This window comes from Anomaloglossus baeobatrachus, chromosome 1 (genome assembly GCF_048569485.1).
Source record: "Anomaloglossus baeobatrachus isolate aAnoBae1 chromosome 1, aAnoBae1.hap1, whole genome shotgun sequence".
Taxonomy (NCBI): Eukaryota; Metazoa; Chordata; class Amphibia; order Anura; family Aromobatidae; genus Anomaloglossus; species Anomaloglossus baeobatrachus.
The window spans coordinates 666,845,418-666,859,275 of NC_134353.1; the positions used below are offsets into that span (position 1 = coordinate 666,845,418).

The 13,858-nt window shown below is 46.0% G+C and overlaps 1 protein-coding gene across 4 annotated transcripts in view; it reads left to right on the forward strand.

Moving 5' to 3' along the window:
* Positions 1 to 13,858, forward strand: part of DAO (D-amino acid oxidase) — a 137,075-nt gene that overhangs the window by 80,054 nt on the left and 43,163 nt on the right. For all 4 annotated transcript variants that reach the window (XM_075341715.1, XM_075341713.1, XM_075341716.1 and 1 more), the window contains exons 2-3: positions 200 to 412; positions 879 to 993. In XM_075341715.1, coding sequence (XP_075197830.1) covers positions 219 to 412; positions 879 to 993 — 309 coding nt within the window. In that variant the 5' untranslated portion in view covers positions 200 to 218. The remainder of the gene's footprint in view (positions 1 to 199; positions 413 to 878; positions 994 to 13,858) is intronic.

The window sequence follows — 13,858 nt, forward strand, 5'->3', positions numbered from 1 at the left end:
AAGATTTAGCAGCAGCCCCTGGTATTCTCAAGAGACATTGTAAAGTGCCTCATGTAAATAAGATACTTTGTGCATACATTGAGCCATATATCTCATACTATACCATATATGATAACCAAGAGTACAGTCAACACATTAGTGAATTCAGCTTTTGAACCTGTGCTTTCCTTTTTTACCTATTCTGTGTTTTGTCCTGCAGGGTAGTAATTGCCAGGAACATGCATGTTGCTGTAATAGGAGCTGGAGTGATTGGACTCTCCACAGCCCTATGTATTCATGAACAATACCATCATTTAGTACATCCTCTGAAGATCGAGGTTTATGCAGACAAGTTTACCCCACTCACCACAAGTGATGGAGCAGCGGGCCTGTGGCAGCCATATTTATATGACAATGATAACAAGCAGGAGACGTAAGTTCTTTAATTTCACTTTTGACCTCTTATTTTTCTATGTCATTTTCATATATACAAAGATAGGTATAATTTTAGTTATTACTTGTGTAGAAGCAAAATTAGTCCTTAGCTCAAATGCTTTTCTAAGGCCACTTCCCCTGGACTGGCAATGGCATTTCTGCCTTAAAAAAACACTCAAAACTGGTCCTATAGAGGAGACTATTGGGGGGGGTAGGTAAATGGAAAAAATACTAAGAAAAAGATACAAAAAGTGATAACATTTTAAATTAAAATGTAATTTAATTGTACACAGAATATACGAGTATAATGAGTGGTCATGTATAGTCACATGCCGCAGTAATGATGTGCTGCTGTCTTAGTAGCAAGATATAGAGAAGATAATTCCTTTTATTAATGACTTGGTTTTCTATATAAAATGTTTCATTGTATTTATCATGTTTAATTTTTTTTTGTTATTTTTCAGTCAATGGAGCAAGGAAACTTTTGACTATTTGCTAAAATTTGTACATTCTGAGGCTGCCCAGGACATGGGACTATTTCTACAGTCTGGATACAATTTGCTGAAAGAACCAGCACCTGTACGTAATGAGAAAGTATTCTGTTCTGGCTTCTTATGGTAGTTATCTAAAATATATACTGGATATGAAAGTACTGTTCCATTTAATGTCAGGATGAGAGGTAATAATATAGAATAAGTGTATGTCCACATAACAATTCTTATTTTTTCAGTTGGTCAGAAACATGTTTTTCAAGTGTAAATAGCCTCAGGAATTGATGGCATGTTCTTGACATTTTTTTTTTATCCTAAAGCCATTTAACACCTGAAAAAAAAGTAATGCGAACATACCCTAAGGGGGTAAAGGAAACAAATACTCTGGGGATCTCGCAATGAGGATTGTGTTTCTATTCCATATAATTGTAAAAAAAACACAACTGGAATGGGACCATTACACTGCTTATGTGTTAGCATTACAGAATCCTAATATGCAATCTGAGATTTAATCTGGCTTCAGAATGAAAATATTTTTTTTTATATATATATATATATATATATATATATATATATATATATATATATACACACATATACAGTGGGTAAAATAAGCATTGAACACGTCATCAATTTTCTAAGTCAATATATTTCTAAAACTGCTACTGACATGAATTTCTCACCAGATCCACCCATCCAATCCACACAGGCAAAAAGAGTCAAGTCATACATGTCCATAAATTTAGTTATTTGTAATAATTTGAAATATTACCTGCTCTGTATATACCCGCTCACTATATATATATATATATATATATATATATATATATATATATAAAATACATTTGTACAGTGCACATCTTGCTGGTACTAGCCAAGGCTCAAAAACAAACATCACTGATGATGCTTTGTTTCAGTGAGGGGGCAGAGGCTGTGGCAGTGACCACAACCTCTGCCCTCTGATGACGCTTCATTTGAGTGTCCCAGCATGCACCATGCACTGGGATTCTCAAACAAGGAATCATTAAAAAGGAAGTAGGGAAAAAAAATAGAATAGCAGCTAGACAGTGTAGTTAGGGAATGATAAGACATTTTTAATGCAAGTATATTAAAAAATAGTTTAGGTTATGGCACTAAATAGATAGGGATGTAGTGCAGTACAAAAGATCATTTCACCTACTTACTATAAAAACAATGTGTCTGTATTTGTACCAAGGCCACACAATCGCACATATTCCATTGCTGACATGGTAGGACATATAATCAGTATATTATTCGCTTCTGGTGACATTGTCAGGTTCCTAGCTACATGAGCGTTCTATAAGCAGTGATCAATAGAAGATGAATAGTCATAGTCCTTACTATTATGTGTAGGGCACCAGCTTAGTGAAATCACTCAAATAGTTCAATGGGGATATGGTATAATGTATAAAATGTGTTTATTGCACACAATTTATGCTGAATATTGTGTATCCTGACTAGAGTTGAGCGCGGTTCGTGGTTCGAGGTTCTCCAGTTCGAGGTTCGAGTGATTTTGGGCCATGTTCTAGATCGAACTAGAACTCGAGCTTTTTTCAAAAGCTCGATAGTTCTAGAAACGTTCGAGAACGGTTCTAGCAGCAAAAAGCAGGGCTTTTTACAGCTACAGTGTGCAGGAGCCATCGCTGGCAGCCTGCCAGAAGCTGGTAACCAAGATAAACATCGGGTATCCAAGCAAAGCGCTTTGGTTAGTAACCCGATGTTTATCCTAGTTACGTGCAGGAAGCCGACACTTCCCCGCTCAGCTCGCTCCGCCCCCTCCTGCCCGCGGCATGTACACATACATACACACACACACACACACTCACACACACACACACACACATATATACACACACACACACACACACACACACACACACAGACGGTCCCGCTCGGCTTACCTGCGGTCGGTCCGGAGGCAGCAGTCCTTGGCACTGGAAACTGTGGCTGCCGGCCCTTTAAGGGTGTGTTCTCCTTCATTGAGCATCATCTGTGGGCGGAGCTACCGCCCGGCGTCCTGCTCGGTCGCACAGATGAAGGAGTCACAGTGCCAGCCAGCGACCCCCAGCACATCGCTTCCCTCCGGCGCTGTGTGGGCCCCATCTGCACCGTGACCTGATCAGTATGTGGGACATCACTCCCTCCCCGCCCCTCCCTGTCCCCCCGTGCGTGTGTGGGCCCCGCAGAGCCGTGTGTGTGGCCCCCTGAGCCGCGTGTGTGGGCCCCACAGAGCCGTGTGTGTGGCCCCCGGTGCCGCGTGTGTGGGCCCCACAGAGCCGTGTGTGTGGCCCCCGGTGCCGCGTGTGTGGGCCCCACAGAGCCGTGTGTGTGGCCCCCGGAGCCGCGTGTGTGGGACGCGCAGAGCCGTGTGTGTGGCCCCCGGAGCCGCGTGTGTGGGCCCCGCAGAGCCGTGTGTGTGGCCCCCGGAGCCGCGTGTGTGGGCCCCACAGAGCCGTGTGTGTGGCCCCCGGTGCCGCGTGTGTGGGCCCCACAGAGCCGTGTGTGTGGCCCCCGGTGCCGCGTGTGTGGGCCCCACAGAGCCGTGTGTGTGGCCCCCGGAGCCGCGTGTGTGGGCCCCGCAGAGCCGTGTGTGTGGCCCCCGGAGCCGCGTGTGTGGGCCCCGCAGAGCCGTGTGTGTGGCCCCCGGAGCCGCGTGTGTGGGCCCCGCAGAGCCGTGTGTGTGGCCCCCGGAGCCGCGTGTGTGGGCCCCACAGAGCCGTGTGTGTGGCCCCCGGAGCCGCGTGTGTGGGCCCCACAGAGCCGTGTGTGTGGCCCCCGGAGCCGCGTGTGTGGGCCCCACAGAGCCGTGTGTGTGGCCCCCGGAGCCGCGTGTGTGGGCCCCGCAGAGCCGTGTGTGTGACCCCCGGAGCCGCGTGTGTGGGCCCCGCAGAGCCGTGTGTGTGGCCCCCGGAGCCGCGTGTATGGGCCCCGCAGAGCCGTGTGTGTGGCCCCCGGAGCCGCGTGTGTGGGCCCCGCAGAGCCGTGTGTGTGACCCCCGGAGCCGCGTGTGTGGGCCCCGCAGAGCAAGGTGTGTGTTTGTATGTATGTATATATGCAGCAGAGCAGTATGCGTGTCTATATGTATGTATGTATGCAGCAGAGCAGTATGCGTGTCTATATGTATGTATATATGCAGCAGAGCAGTATGCGTGTCTATATGTATGTATATATGCAGCAGAGCAGTATGCGTGTCTATATGTATGTATATATGCAGCAGAGCAGTATGCGTGTCTATATGTATGTATATATGCAGCAGAGCAGTATGCGTGTCTATATGTATGTATATATGCAGCAGAGCAGTATGCGTGTCTATATGTATGTATATATGCAGCAGAGCAGTATGCGTGTCTATATGTATGTATATATGCAGCAGAGCAGTATGCGTGTCTATATGTATGTATATATGCAGCAGAGCAGTATGCGTGTCTATATGTATGTATATATGCAGCAGAGCAGTATGCGTGTCTATATGTATGTATATATGCAGCAGAGCAGTATGCGTGTCTATATGTATGTATATATGCAGCAGAGCAGTATGCGTGTCTATATGTATGTATATATGCAGCAGAGCAGTATGCGTGTCTATATGTATGTATATATGCAGCAGAGCAGTATGCGTGTCTATATGTATGTATATATGCAGCAGAGCAGTATGCGTGTCTATATGTATGTATATATGCAGCAGAGCAGTATGCGTGTCTATATGTATGTATATATGCAGCAGAGCAGTATGCGTGTCTATATGTATGTATATATGCAGCAAAGCAATATGCGTGTCTATATGTATGTATATATGCAGCAGAGCAGTATGCGTGTCTATATGTATGTATATATGCAGCAGAGCAGTATGCGTGTCTATATGTATGTATATATGCAGCAGAGCAGTATGCGTGTCTATATGTATGTATATATGCAGCAGAGCAGTATGCGTGTCTATATGTATGTATATATGCAGCAGAGCAGTATGCGTGTCTATATGTATGTATATATGCAGCAGAGCAGTATGCGTGTCTATATGTATGTATATATGCAGCAGAGCAGTATGCGTGTCTATATGTATGTATATATGCAGCAGAGCAGTATGCGTGACTATATGTATGTATATATGCAGCAGAGCAGTATGCGTGTCTATATGTATGTATATATGCAGCAGAGCAGTATGCGTGTCTATATGTATGTATATATGCAGCAAAGCAGTATGCGTGTCTGTATGTATGCATGTATATATGCAGCAGAGCAGTATGCGTGTCTGTATGTATGTATATATATATGCAGCAGAGCAATATGCGTGTCTGTCTGTATGTATGCATGTATGTATGCAGCAGAGCAGTATACGTGTCTGTATGTATGCATGTATGTATGCAGCAGAGCAGTATGCGTGTCTGTATGTATGCATGTATGTATGCAGCAGAGCAGTATGCGTGTATGTATGTATGCATGTATGTATGCAGCAGAGCAGTATGCGTGTCTGTATTTATATATATATATATATATGCAGCAGAGCAATATGCGTGTCTGTCTGTATGTATGCATGTATGTATGCAGCAGAGCAGTATACGTGTCTGTATGTATGCATGTATGTATGCAGCAGAGCAGTATACGTGTCTGTATGTATGCATGTATATATGTAGCAGAGTAGTATGCGTGTCTGTATGTATATATATATATGCAGCAGAGCAATATGCGTGTCTGTCTGTATGTATGCATGTATGTATGCAGCAGAGCAGTATACGTGTCTGTATGTATGCATGTATGTATGCAGCAGAGCAGTATGCGTGTCTGTATGTATGCATGTATATATGTAGCAGAGTAGTATGCGTGTCTGTATGTATATATATATATGCAGCAGAGCAATATGCGTGTCTGTCTGTATGTATGCATGTATGTATGCAGCAGAGCAGTATACGTGTCTGTATGTATGCATGTATGTATGCAGCAGAGCAGTATGCGTGTCTGTATGTATGTATGTATATATGTAGCAGAGTAGTATGCGTGTCTGTATGTATATATATATATGCAGCAGAGCAATATGCGTGTCTGTCTGTATGTATGCAGCAGAGCAGTATGCGTGTCTGTATGTATGTATGTATGTATGCAGCAGAGCAGTATGCGTGTCTGTATGTATGTATGTATATATGTAGCAGAGTAGTATGCGTGTCTGTATGTATGTATATATATATATGCAGCAGAGCAATATGCGTGTCTGTCTGTATGTATGCATGTATGTATGCAGCAGAGCAGTATGCGTGTCTGTATGTATGCAGCAGAGCAGTATGCGTGTATGTATGTATGCATGTATGTATGCAGCAGAGCAGTATGCGTGTCTGTCTGTATGTATGTATGCAGCAGAGCAGTGTGTGTGTGTGTCTGTCTGTATGTATGCAGCAGAGCAGTATGTGTGTGTCTGTATGTATGTATGTAGCAGAGCAGTGTGTGTGTCTGTCTATATGTATGTATGCAGCAGAGCAGTATGTGTGTGTCTGTCTGTATGTATGTATGTATGCAGCATAGCAGTGTGTGTCTCTGTATGTATGCATGTATGATGTGTATCTATGTATGTCAGTGTATATGACTGTATAGATTTGTCTGTTTATATGTATTTTTGTGAGTTTGTCTTTAAATATGTATATGTACGTGTATGTATCTGTGTATGTGTGTGTGTCTCCGTGTTTATGGGACCCACTGGGACTCTTCCGCCCGGGGCCCACAAAAACCTGGAGCCGGCCCTGCCTGCGGTGATGAAGTCCCGCCATCCCGACCTCAGCGCTGTCACTGTCCTCCATGGCCGCCGCTTGTCACATCACCTCTCGCTTCCGACCCGAGACTGACTAGCGGTGACGTCACGGGCCTCTCGCGAGACTTGGTGTGAAGGCGGCGGTCATTGACCTCAGTGACAGGGGCTGTCAGTGTGCTGGAGATCAGCGCAGGTAATGTACCTCGCTGACAGCAGCACTTGTCATGCCCTGCAGTGACCTGGGCTGACCCATTGATGTTAGCTCAGGTCACTGCACTGCTCTCCCAGCCAATGGGGAACAACCTGCTCTTCATTGACTGGGACAGTGTGGATCGTCATGGCAACCCCTTGGATTACAGCAGACCTGGATTTGTTTTTCATTCTAATAAATTGGTTAAAGAGGGAATGTTTTGGGGAGTGTTTTTTCAAATAAAAATGTGTTTGTCGTCTATTTTTTTTTATTACTGACTGGGTTGGTGATGTCGGGTATCTGATAGACGCCTGACCTCACCAACCCCAGGGCTTGATGCCAGGTGACATTACACATCTGGTATTAACCCCATATATTACCCCGTTTGCCACCGCACCAGGGCGCGGGATGAGCTGGGGCGAAGCACCAGGATTGGCGCATCTAATGGATGCGCCACTTCTGGGGCGGCTGCGGCCTGCTATTTTTAGGCTGGGGAGAGTCCAATAACCATGGACCTCCCTAGTCTGAGAATATCAGGCCCCAGCTGTCTGCTTTACCTTGGCTGGTGATCCAATTTTGGGGGACCCCTACGTGTTTTTTTTTTTTAATTATTTATTTAATTTAAAATAACAGAGTGGGGTGCCCTCAGTTTTGGATTACCAGCCAAGGTGAGGTTGCCAGCTGTGGTCTGCAGGCTGCAGCCGTCTGCTTTACCCTAGCTGACTACAAAACTAGGGGGAACCCTATGTCATTTTTTTTTCATTTTCTGGCTAAATACAAAGCTAAGCACCCCTTAGTGCCACATGAAAGGCACCAAAGGGTGCTCCACTTTTTCTCCACTTTTTCTCCATTTTTTCTCCACTTTTTCTCCATTTTTTCTCCACTTATTCTCCATTTTTTCTCCACTTATTCTCCACTTATTCTCCACTTATTCTCCACTTTTTCTCCACTTTTACTCCACTTATTCTCCACTTTTTCTCCACTTTTTCTCCATTTTTTTCTCCACTTTTTCTCCACTTATTCTCCACTTATTCTCCACTTTTTCTCCACTTTTTCTCCACTTTTTTCTCCACTTTTTCTCCACTTTTTCTCCACTTTTTCTCCATTTTTTTCTCCACTTATTCTCCACTTATTCTCCACTTTTTCTCCACTTTTTCTCCACTTTTTTCTCCACTTTTTCTCCACTTTTTCTCCACTTTTTCTCCACTTATTCTCCACTTATTCTCCACTTTTTCTCCAATTTTTCCTCCACTTTTTCTCCACTTTTTTCTCCACTTTTTCCTCCACTTATTCTCCACTTTTTCTCCACTTTTACTCCACTTATTCTCCACTTTTTCTCCACTTTTTCTCCACTTATTCTCCACTTATTCTCCACTTTTTCTCCAATTTTTCCTCCACTTTTTCTCCACTTTTTTCTCCACTTTTTCTCCACTTTTTCTCCAATTTTTCCTCCACTTTTTCTCCACTTTTTTCTCCACTTTTTCTCCACTTTTTCTCCACTTTTTTCTCCACTTTTTCTCCACTTTTTTCTCCACTTTTTCTCCATTTTTTCTCCACTTTTTCTCCACTTTTTCTCCACTTTTTCTCCAATTTTTCCTCCACTTTTTCTCCACTTTTTCTCCATTTTTTCTCCACTTTTTCTCCGTTCTTTTTCTATGGTCGGTCTACCCATTAGCTCTGCCATGCATACTGTAGCTCTACACCTACTGCACATGTTACTTTATGATTGACATGTCTTTCGTACCAGAGCTGTCTAAGTCTACTCTGACCCCATATTTGTCATTACTATATTGTCCTTGTACTGTATTATGACATTTGTATCATGTGTTTCATTTCTTGCTGTGTTGCAATTTTTTTGCTGCATCCCAATTGTACCTCTACATTGTTTGAGTTTATGTTATTGTTCTCTCACTCTTATGTGATACTGATTATTGTCATTTTTCATGATTACATGCAGATAAGTCCAATCTGACGAAGGCTCAGGCCGAAACGTCATTTGTAACTTGTTTTGGACAAAAACATATATGCTTATGAAAAATTTTTTTTTCTTAATACGGACCAATAAAGAGTGATTTTGCATTACTATCCGTTGTGACTTACTGACTTAGTCTGGGAGATTTAGAGTGCCGAGGTTACTCACTAATTTTATCTATTATTACCTCTGAGCACCTATATACCAGTGAGCAGAGCTTCCTCTACAGTAGTTCTCCTGATTAGGCATGCCCTTACCTCATGAGCAGGGCATTGCAGCTTTGGTAGCAACTATTACGACATGGACTCTGCTGCTGTGGACCCGGGGAGAGTGAGTGCAGATTCATTGCACCCACACTCCTCACATGAAGGGTCCGCACTCCTAGAAAATGGGGGATACGTTCCCTGAGTGTCTCCCCCCCATATTCTAGACGGTCCAGAGTCGTCGTGGGACCCCTTTATTTTTTTTCTTACAATAAATTGGTGAAAGAGGAAATGTTTTGGGGACTGTTTTTTCAAATAAATTTCTTTTGTCGATTTTTTTTTTTTTTGTTAGTACTGACAGTTTATGATGTTGGGTATCTAATAGACGCCATGACATCACAAACTGCTGGGCTTGATCTCAGGTGACTTTACAGCTAGTATCAACCCGATTTATTACCCCGTTTGCCACTGCACCAGGGCACGGGATGAGCTGGGGTGAAGCGCCAGGATTGGCGCATCTAGTGGATGCGCCACGTCTGGGGTGCCTGCGGCCTGCTATTTTTAGGCTGTGAAGGCCCAATAACTATGGACCTTCCCACCCTGAGAATACCAGACCACAGCTGTCCGCTTTACCTTGGCTGGTGATCCAATTTGGGGGAGACCCTACTTTTATTGTGTAATTATTAATATTTATAAAATAATTATAAAAAAGAGCCTGAGGGGACCTCCACATTGGATCCCCAACCACGGTAAAGCTGCCAGCTGTGGTTTTCAGGCTACAGCCGTCTGCTTTACCCTAGCTGGCTATCAAAAATGGGGGGACCCAATGTCATTTTTTTTTTAACTATTTTTTAAATAGAAAAAATTAATGGGCTTCCCTGTATTTTGATTGCCAACCAAGGTATCGGCAGGCAGACTGGGGTGGCAACCCATAGCTGTCTGCTTTATCTGCGCTGAGAATCAAAAATACCGCGGAGCGCTACGTCACTTTTTTAAAGATTTATTTTTACAGCACTGTGATGTCCAGCAATCAAAATACAGGGAAGCCCATTTTATTTTTAGTTATTTAAATAAATAATTAAAAAAAATATATATGGGCTCCCGCTGCATTTTTTGTATTGCTAGGTAAGGGTAATCCAAGCAGCTACTGGCTGCTAACCCCCACTGCTTGATGTTACCTTCACTGGCAATGGAAAATCCAGGGAAGCATTTTTTATTTTTTTTGCCAAAAAACTAGAAAAAAAAAGGACGTGAGCTTCGCCATATTTTTGTATGCTAGCCAGGTATAGCAGGCAGGTGCTGGAAGAGTTGGATACAGCGCCAGAAGATGGCGCTTCTATGAAAATGCCATTTTCTGAGGCGGCTGCAGACTGCAATTCGCAGCAGTGGTGCCCAGAAATCTCAGGCCAACCTGTGCTGCGGATTCCAATCCCCAGCTGCCTAGTTGTACCTGGCTGGACACAAAAATGGGGCGAAGCCTACGTCATTTGTTTTCTAATTATTTCATGAAATTCATGAAATAATAAAAAAAGGGCTTCCCTTTATTTTTGGTTCCCAGCCGGGTACAAATAGGCAACTGGGGGTTGGGGGCAGCCGTACCTGCCTGCTGTACCTGGCTAGCATACAAAAATATGGCGAAGCCCACATAATTTTTTCAGGGGGCAAAAAACTTCTGCATACAGTCCTGGATGGAGTATGCTGAGCCTTGTAGTTCTGCAGCTGCTGTCTGTCTGTATGGAGAAGAGCAGACAGCATCTGCAGAATTACAAGGCTCAGCATACTCCATCCAGGACTGTATGCAGAATTTTTTTTCCCACCAAAAAAATGACGTGGGCTTCGCCATATTTTTGTATGCTAGCCAGGTACAGCAGGCAGCCACGGGCTGCCTCCAACCCCCAGTTGCCTATTTGTACCCGGCTGGGAACCAAAAATATAGGGACGCCCGTTTTTTTTTAATTATTTCACTTATTTCATGAAATAATTAAAAAACAAATGACGTGGGCTTCACCCCATTTTTGTGTCCAGCCAGGTACAACTAGGCAGCTGGGGATTGGAATCCGCAGCACAGGTTAGCCCGAGGTTTCTGGGCGCCTCTGCTGCGAATTTCAGTCCGCAGCTGTCCCAGAAAATGGCGCTCTCATAGAAGCGCCATCATCTGGCGCTGTATCCAACTCTTCCAACAGCCCTGGAGCCGGGTGGCTTGTTGGGTAATCATGAGTTAATACTGGCTTTGTTTTACTAGCCAGTATTAAGCCAGAGATTCTTAATGTCAGGCACGTTTGACCCGGCCATTAAGAATCTCCAATAAAGGGTTAAAAAAAAACACCACACAGAGAAAAAATACTTTAATAGAAATAAATACACAGACACATTAGAGACTCCATCTTTATTACCCCCTGTCACCCCTCCACGATCCTGCTCTTCTGTCTTCTTTCTTTCTAGTGTAGTAGTAGTGACGATTGTAGTGAGGATGAGTTTACCAGCTCATCACTTGGGGCTGGGGAACCTCATCCTCACTACAATCATCACTACAAACGGGAAGCAGCGTACAGCGTGCAGATCAGTGCTGGCTGTCAGCGGTAACAGCGGTAAAGGCCCCGTCACACTAGGCTAAGTTCACATTTCCGTTGATTTGTATCAGTCACATGCGTCGCTTGACGCATGTGACTGATGCGCTGTTCAACGCTGTACAACGGATGACAAAGAACAGAATTCTTTGTCGGATTCCGTTGTGTGCGGGGGGGGCGGAGTTCGGGGGGGAGGGGAGGAGCCGAGCGGGGCCGTGGCACTGAGGACGTCAGTGCCGCAGTGACTGCAGGACAGGTGAGTGTGTGTGTGTGTGAGTGTATACACATGCTGAATGCGGGAGGGGGCGGAGCCGAGCGGGGGGCGGGGCCAGGCGCTGAGGATGTCAGTGGAAGTGCTGCGGTCTGCATGGCTGGGGACAGGTGAGTGTATCTGTGAGTGAGTGTGTGTATGTGCATGTATGTATGTATGTATGTGTGTGCACATGCAAAGTGCGGGAGGGGGCGGAGCCGAGCAGGGGGCGGGGCCAGGCGCTGAGGATGTCAGTAGAAGTGCTGCGGTCTGCATGGCTGGGGACAGGTGAGTGTATGTGTGAGTGAGTGTGTGTATGTGCATGTATGTATGTATGTGCATGTATGTATGTGTGTGCACATGCAAAGTGCGGGAGGGGGCGGAGCCGAGCAGGGGGCGGGGCCAGACGAGGGTGTCAGTGGCAGTGCTTGTCTGCATGGCTGGGGACAGGTGTGTGTGTGTGTGTGTGTGTACATACATGTGCGGAGTGCGGGAGGGGGCGGGGCCGAGCGGGGAAGTGTCGGCCTCCCTGCACACGTAACCAGCCTAAATATCGGGTAACAGCAAAGCACCCGATGTTTACCTTGGTTACCCGATATTTACCTTGGTTACGGGCCTACACCGCTTAGCGCTGGCTCCTTGCACCGTAACCAGGGTAAATATCGGGTAACCAACCAAAGCTGGTGACGTGTGCAGGGAGCCAGAGAGCATGCGCAGCGAAATCCGACGGATCTCGCTGCTCAAAAAACGTTACATGCTGCGTTCCTCCCGCCCGGCGGTCAGTCGTTCCACGACTGATCAGTCGGGCGGAGGGTGCAACGCAGCATCATCAGTCACAAGCCGCTGCTCATACAAGTCTATGGGAGCAGCGGAATCCGCTAAACGGATTCCGCTGTTTACAAGAGCAGCGGATTGTGACTGATACATTTTAGCGGAAATGTGAACTTAGCCTAGCAACTTACCAGCGATCCCAGCAACGATAGGGATCGCTGGTAAGTTGCTAGGAGGTTGCTGGTGAGATGTCACACTAGCGACGCTCCAGCGATCCCACCAGCAACCTGACCTGGCAGGGATCGCTGGAGCGTGGCTACACGAGTTGCTGGTGAGCTCACCAGCAACCAGTGACCAGCCCCCAGCGCCGCGTGGAAGATGCTGCGCTTGGTAACTAAGGTAAATATCGGGTAACCAACCCGATATTTACCTTGGTTACCAGCGCACGCAGCTACACGTGCAGAGAGCAGGGAGCAGCGCACACTGAGCGCTGGCTCCTTGCTCTCCTAGTTACAGCACACATCGGGTTAATTACCCGATATGTGCTGCAGCTACATGTGCACAGAGCAGGGAGCAGCGCACACCGCTTAGCGCTGGCTCCCTGCTCTCAGACGCTGACAGACGCGTTACCATAGCAACGGTGCTCTCGGAGCCGCGGTTAGCGGTGACGTCACCGCTAACTGCGTTGCTATGGCAACCTCCGTTAATGACCGGCTGTGTCAGCCGGTCCCTAACGGAACGGGGAGTCGACCGTGTGGTAGAGCATGTCGCCGGTACACGGCGATACACATATGTGCACCGTGTACCGGAGAGATGCACTCGCAGGTCCTACATGACTCGTCATAGTCATGTGACCAGTCTGTAGCCAATGAGATAATAGCCACGTGACTGGTCACATGGCTATTTTGACGTCACGATAGGTCCTGCATCACTGCTGCAGTGCCAGTCACCGGGAGGATTCAGCGATCATCGGATGGAATAGCGGCAGGAGACAGAGTGCAGAAGGGATCGCGGGGACCGGTAAGTGTTATGGCAATGTTTATTAACTGTTTGTGTACATTTATAATGCATTTTTATGTGTTTGTGATTGCCTCCCATTATAGCCTATTGGTTCGAGTTCGGTTCGTCGAACGTTCGACGAACCGAACTCGAACGGGACCCCCGTTCGGCGAACCGACCTCGAGCCGAACCGCGACCGGTTCGCTCATCTCTAATCCTGACACTACAAAACTCATTTGATACTAG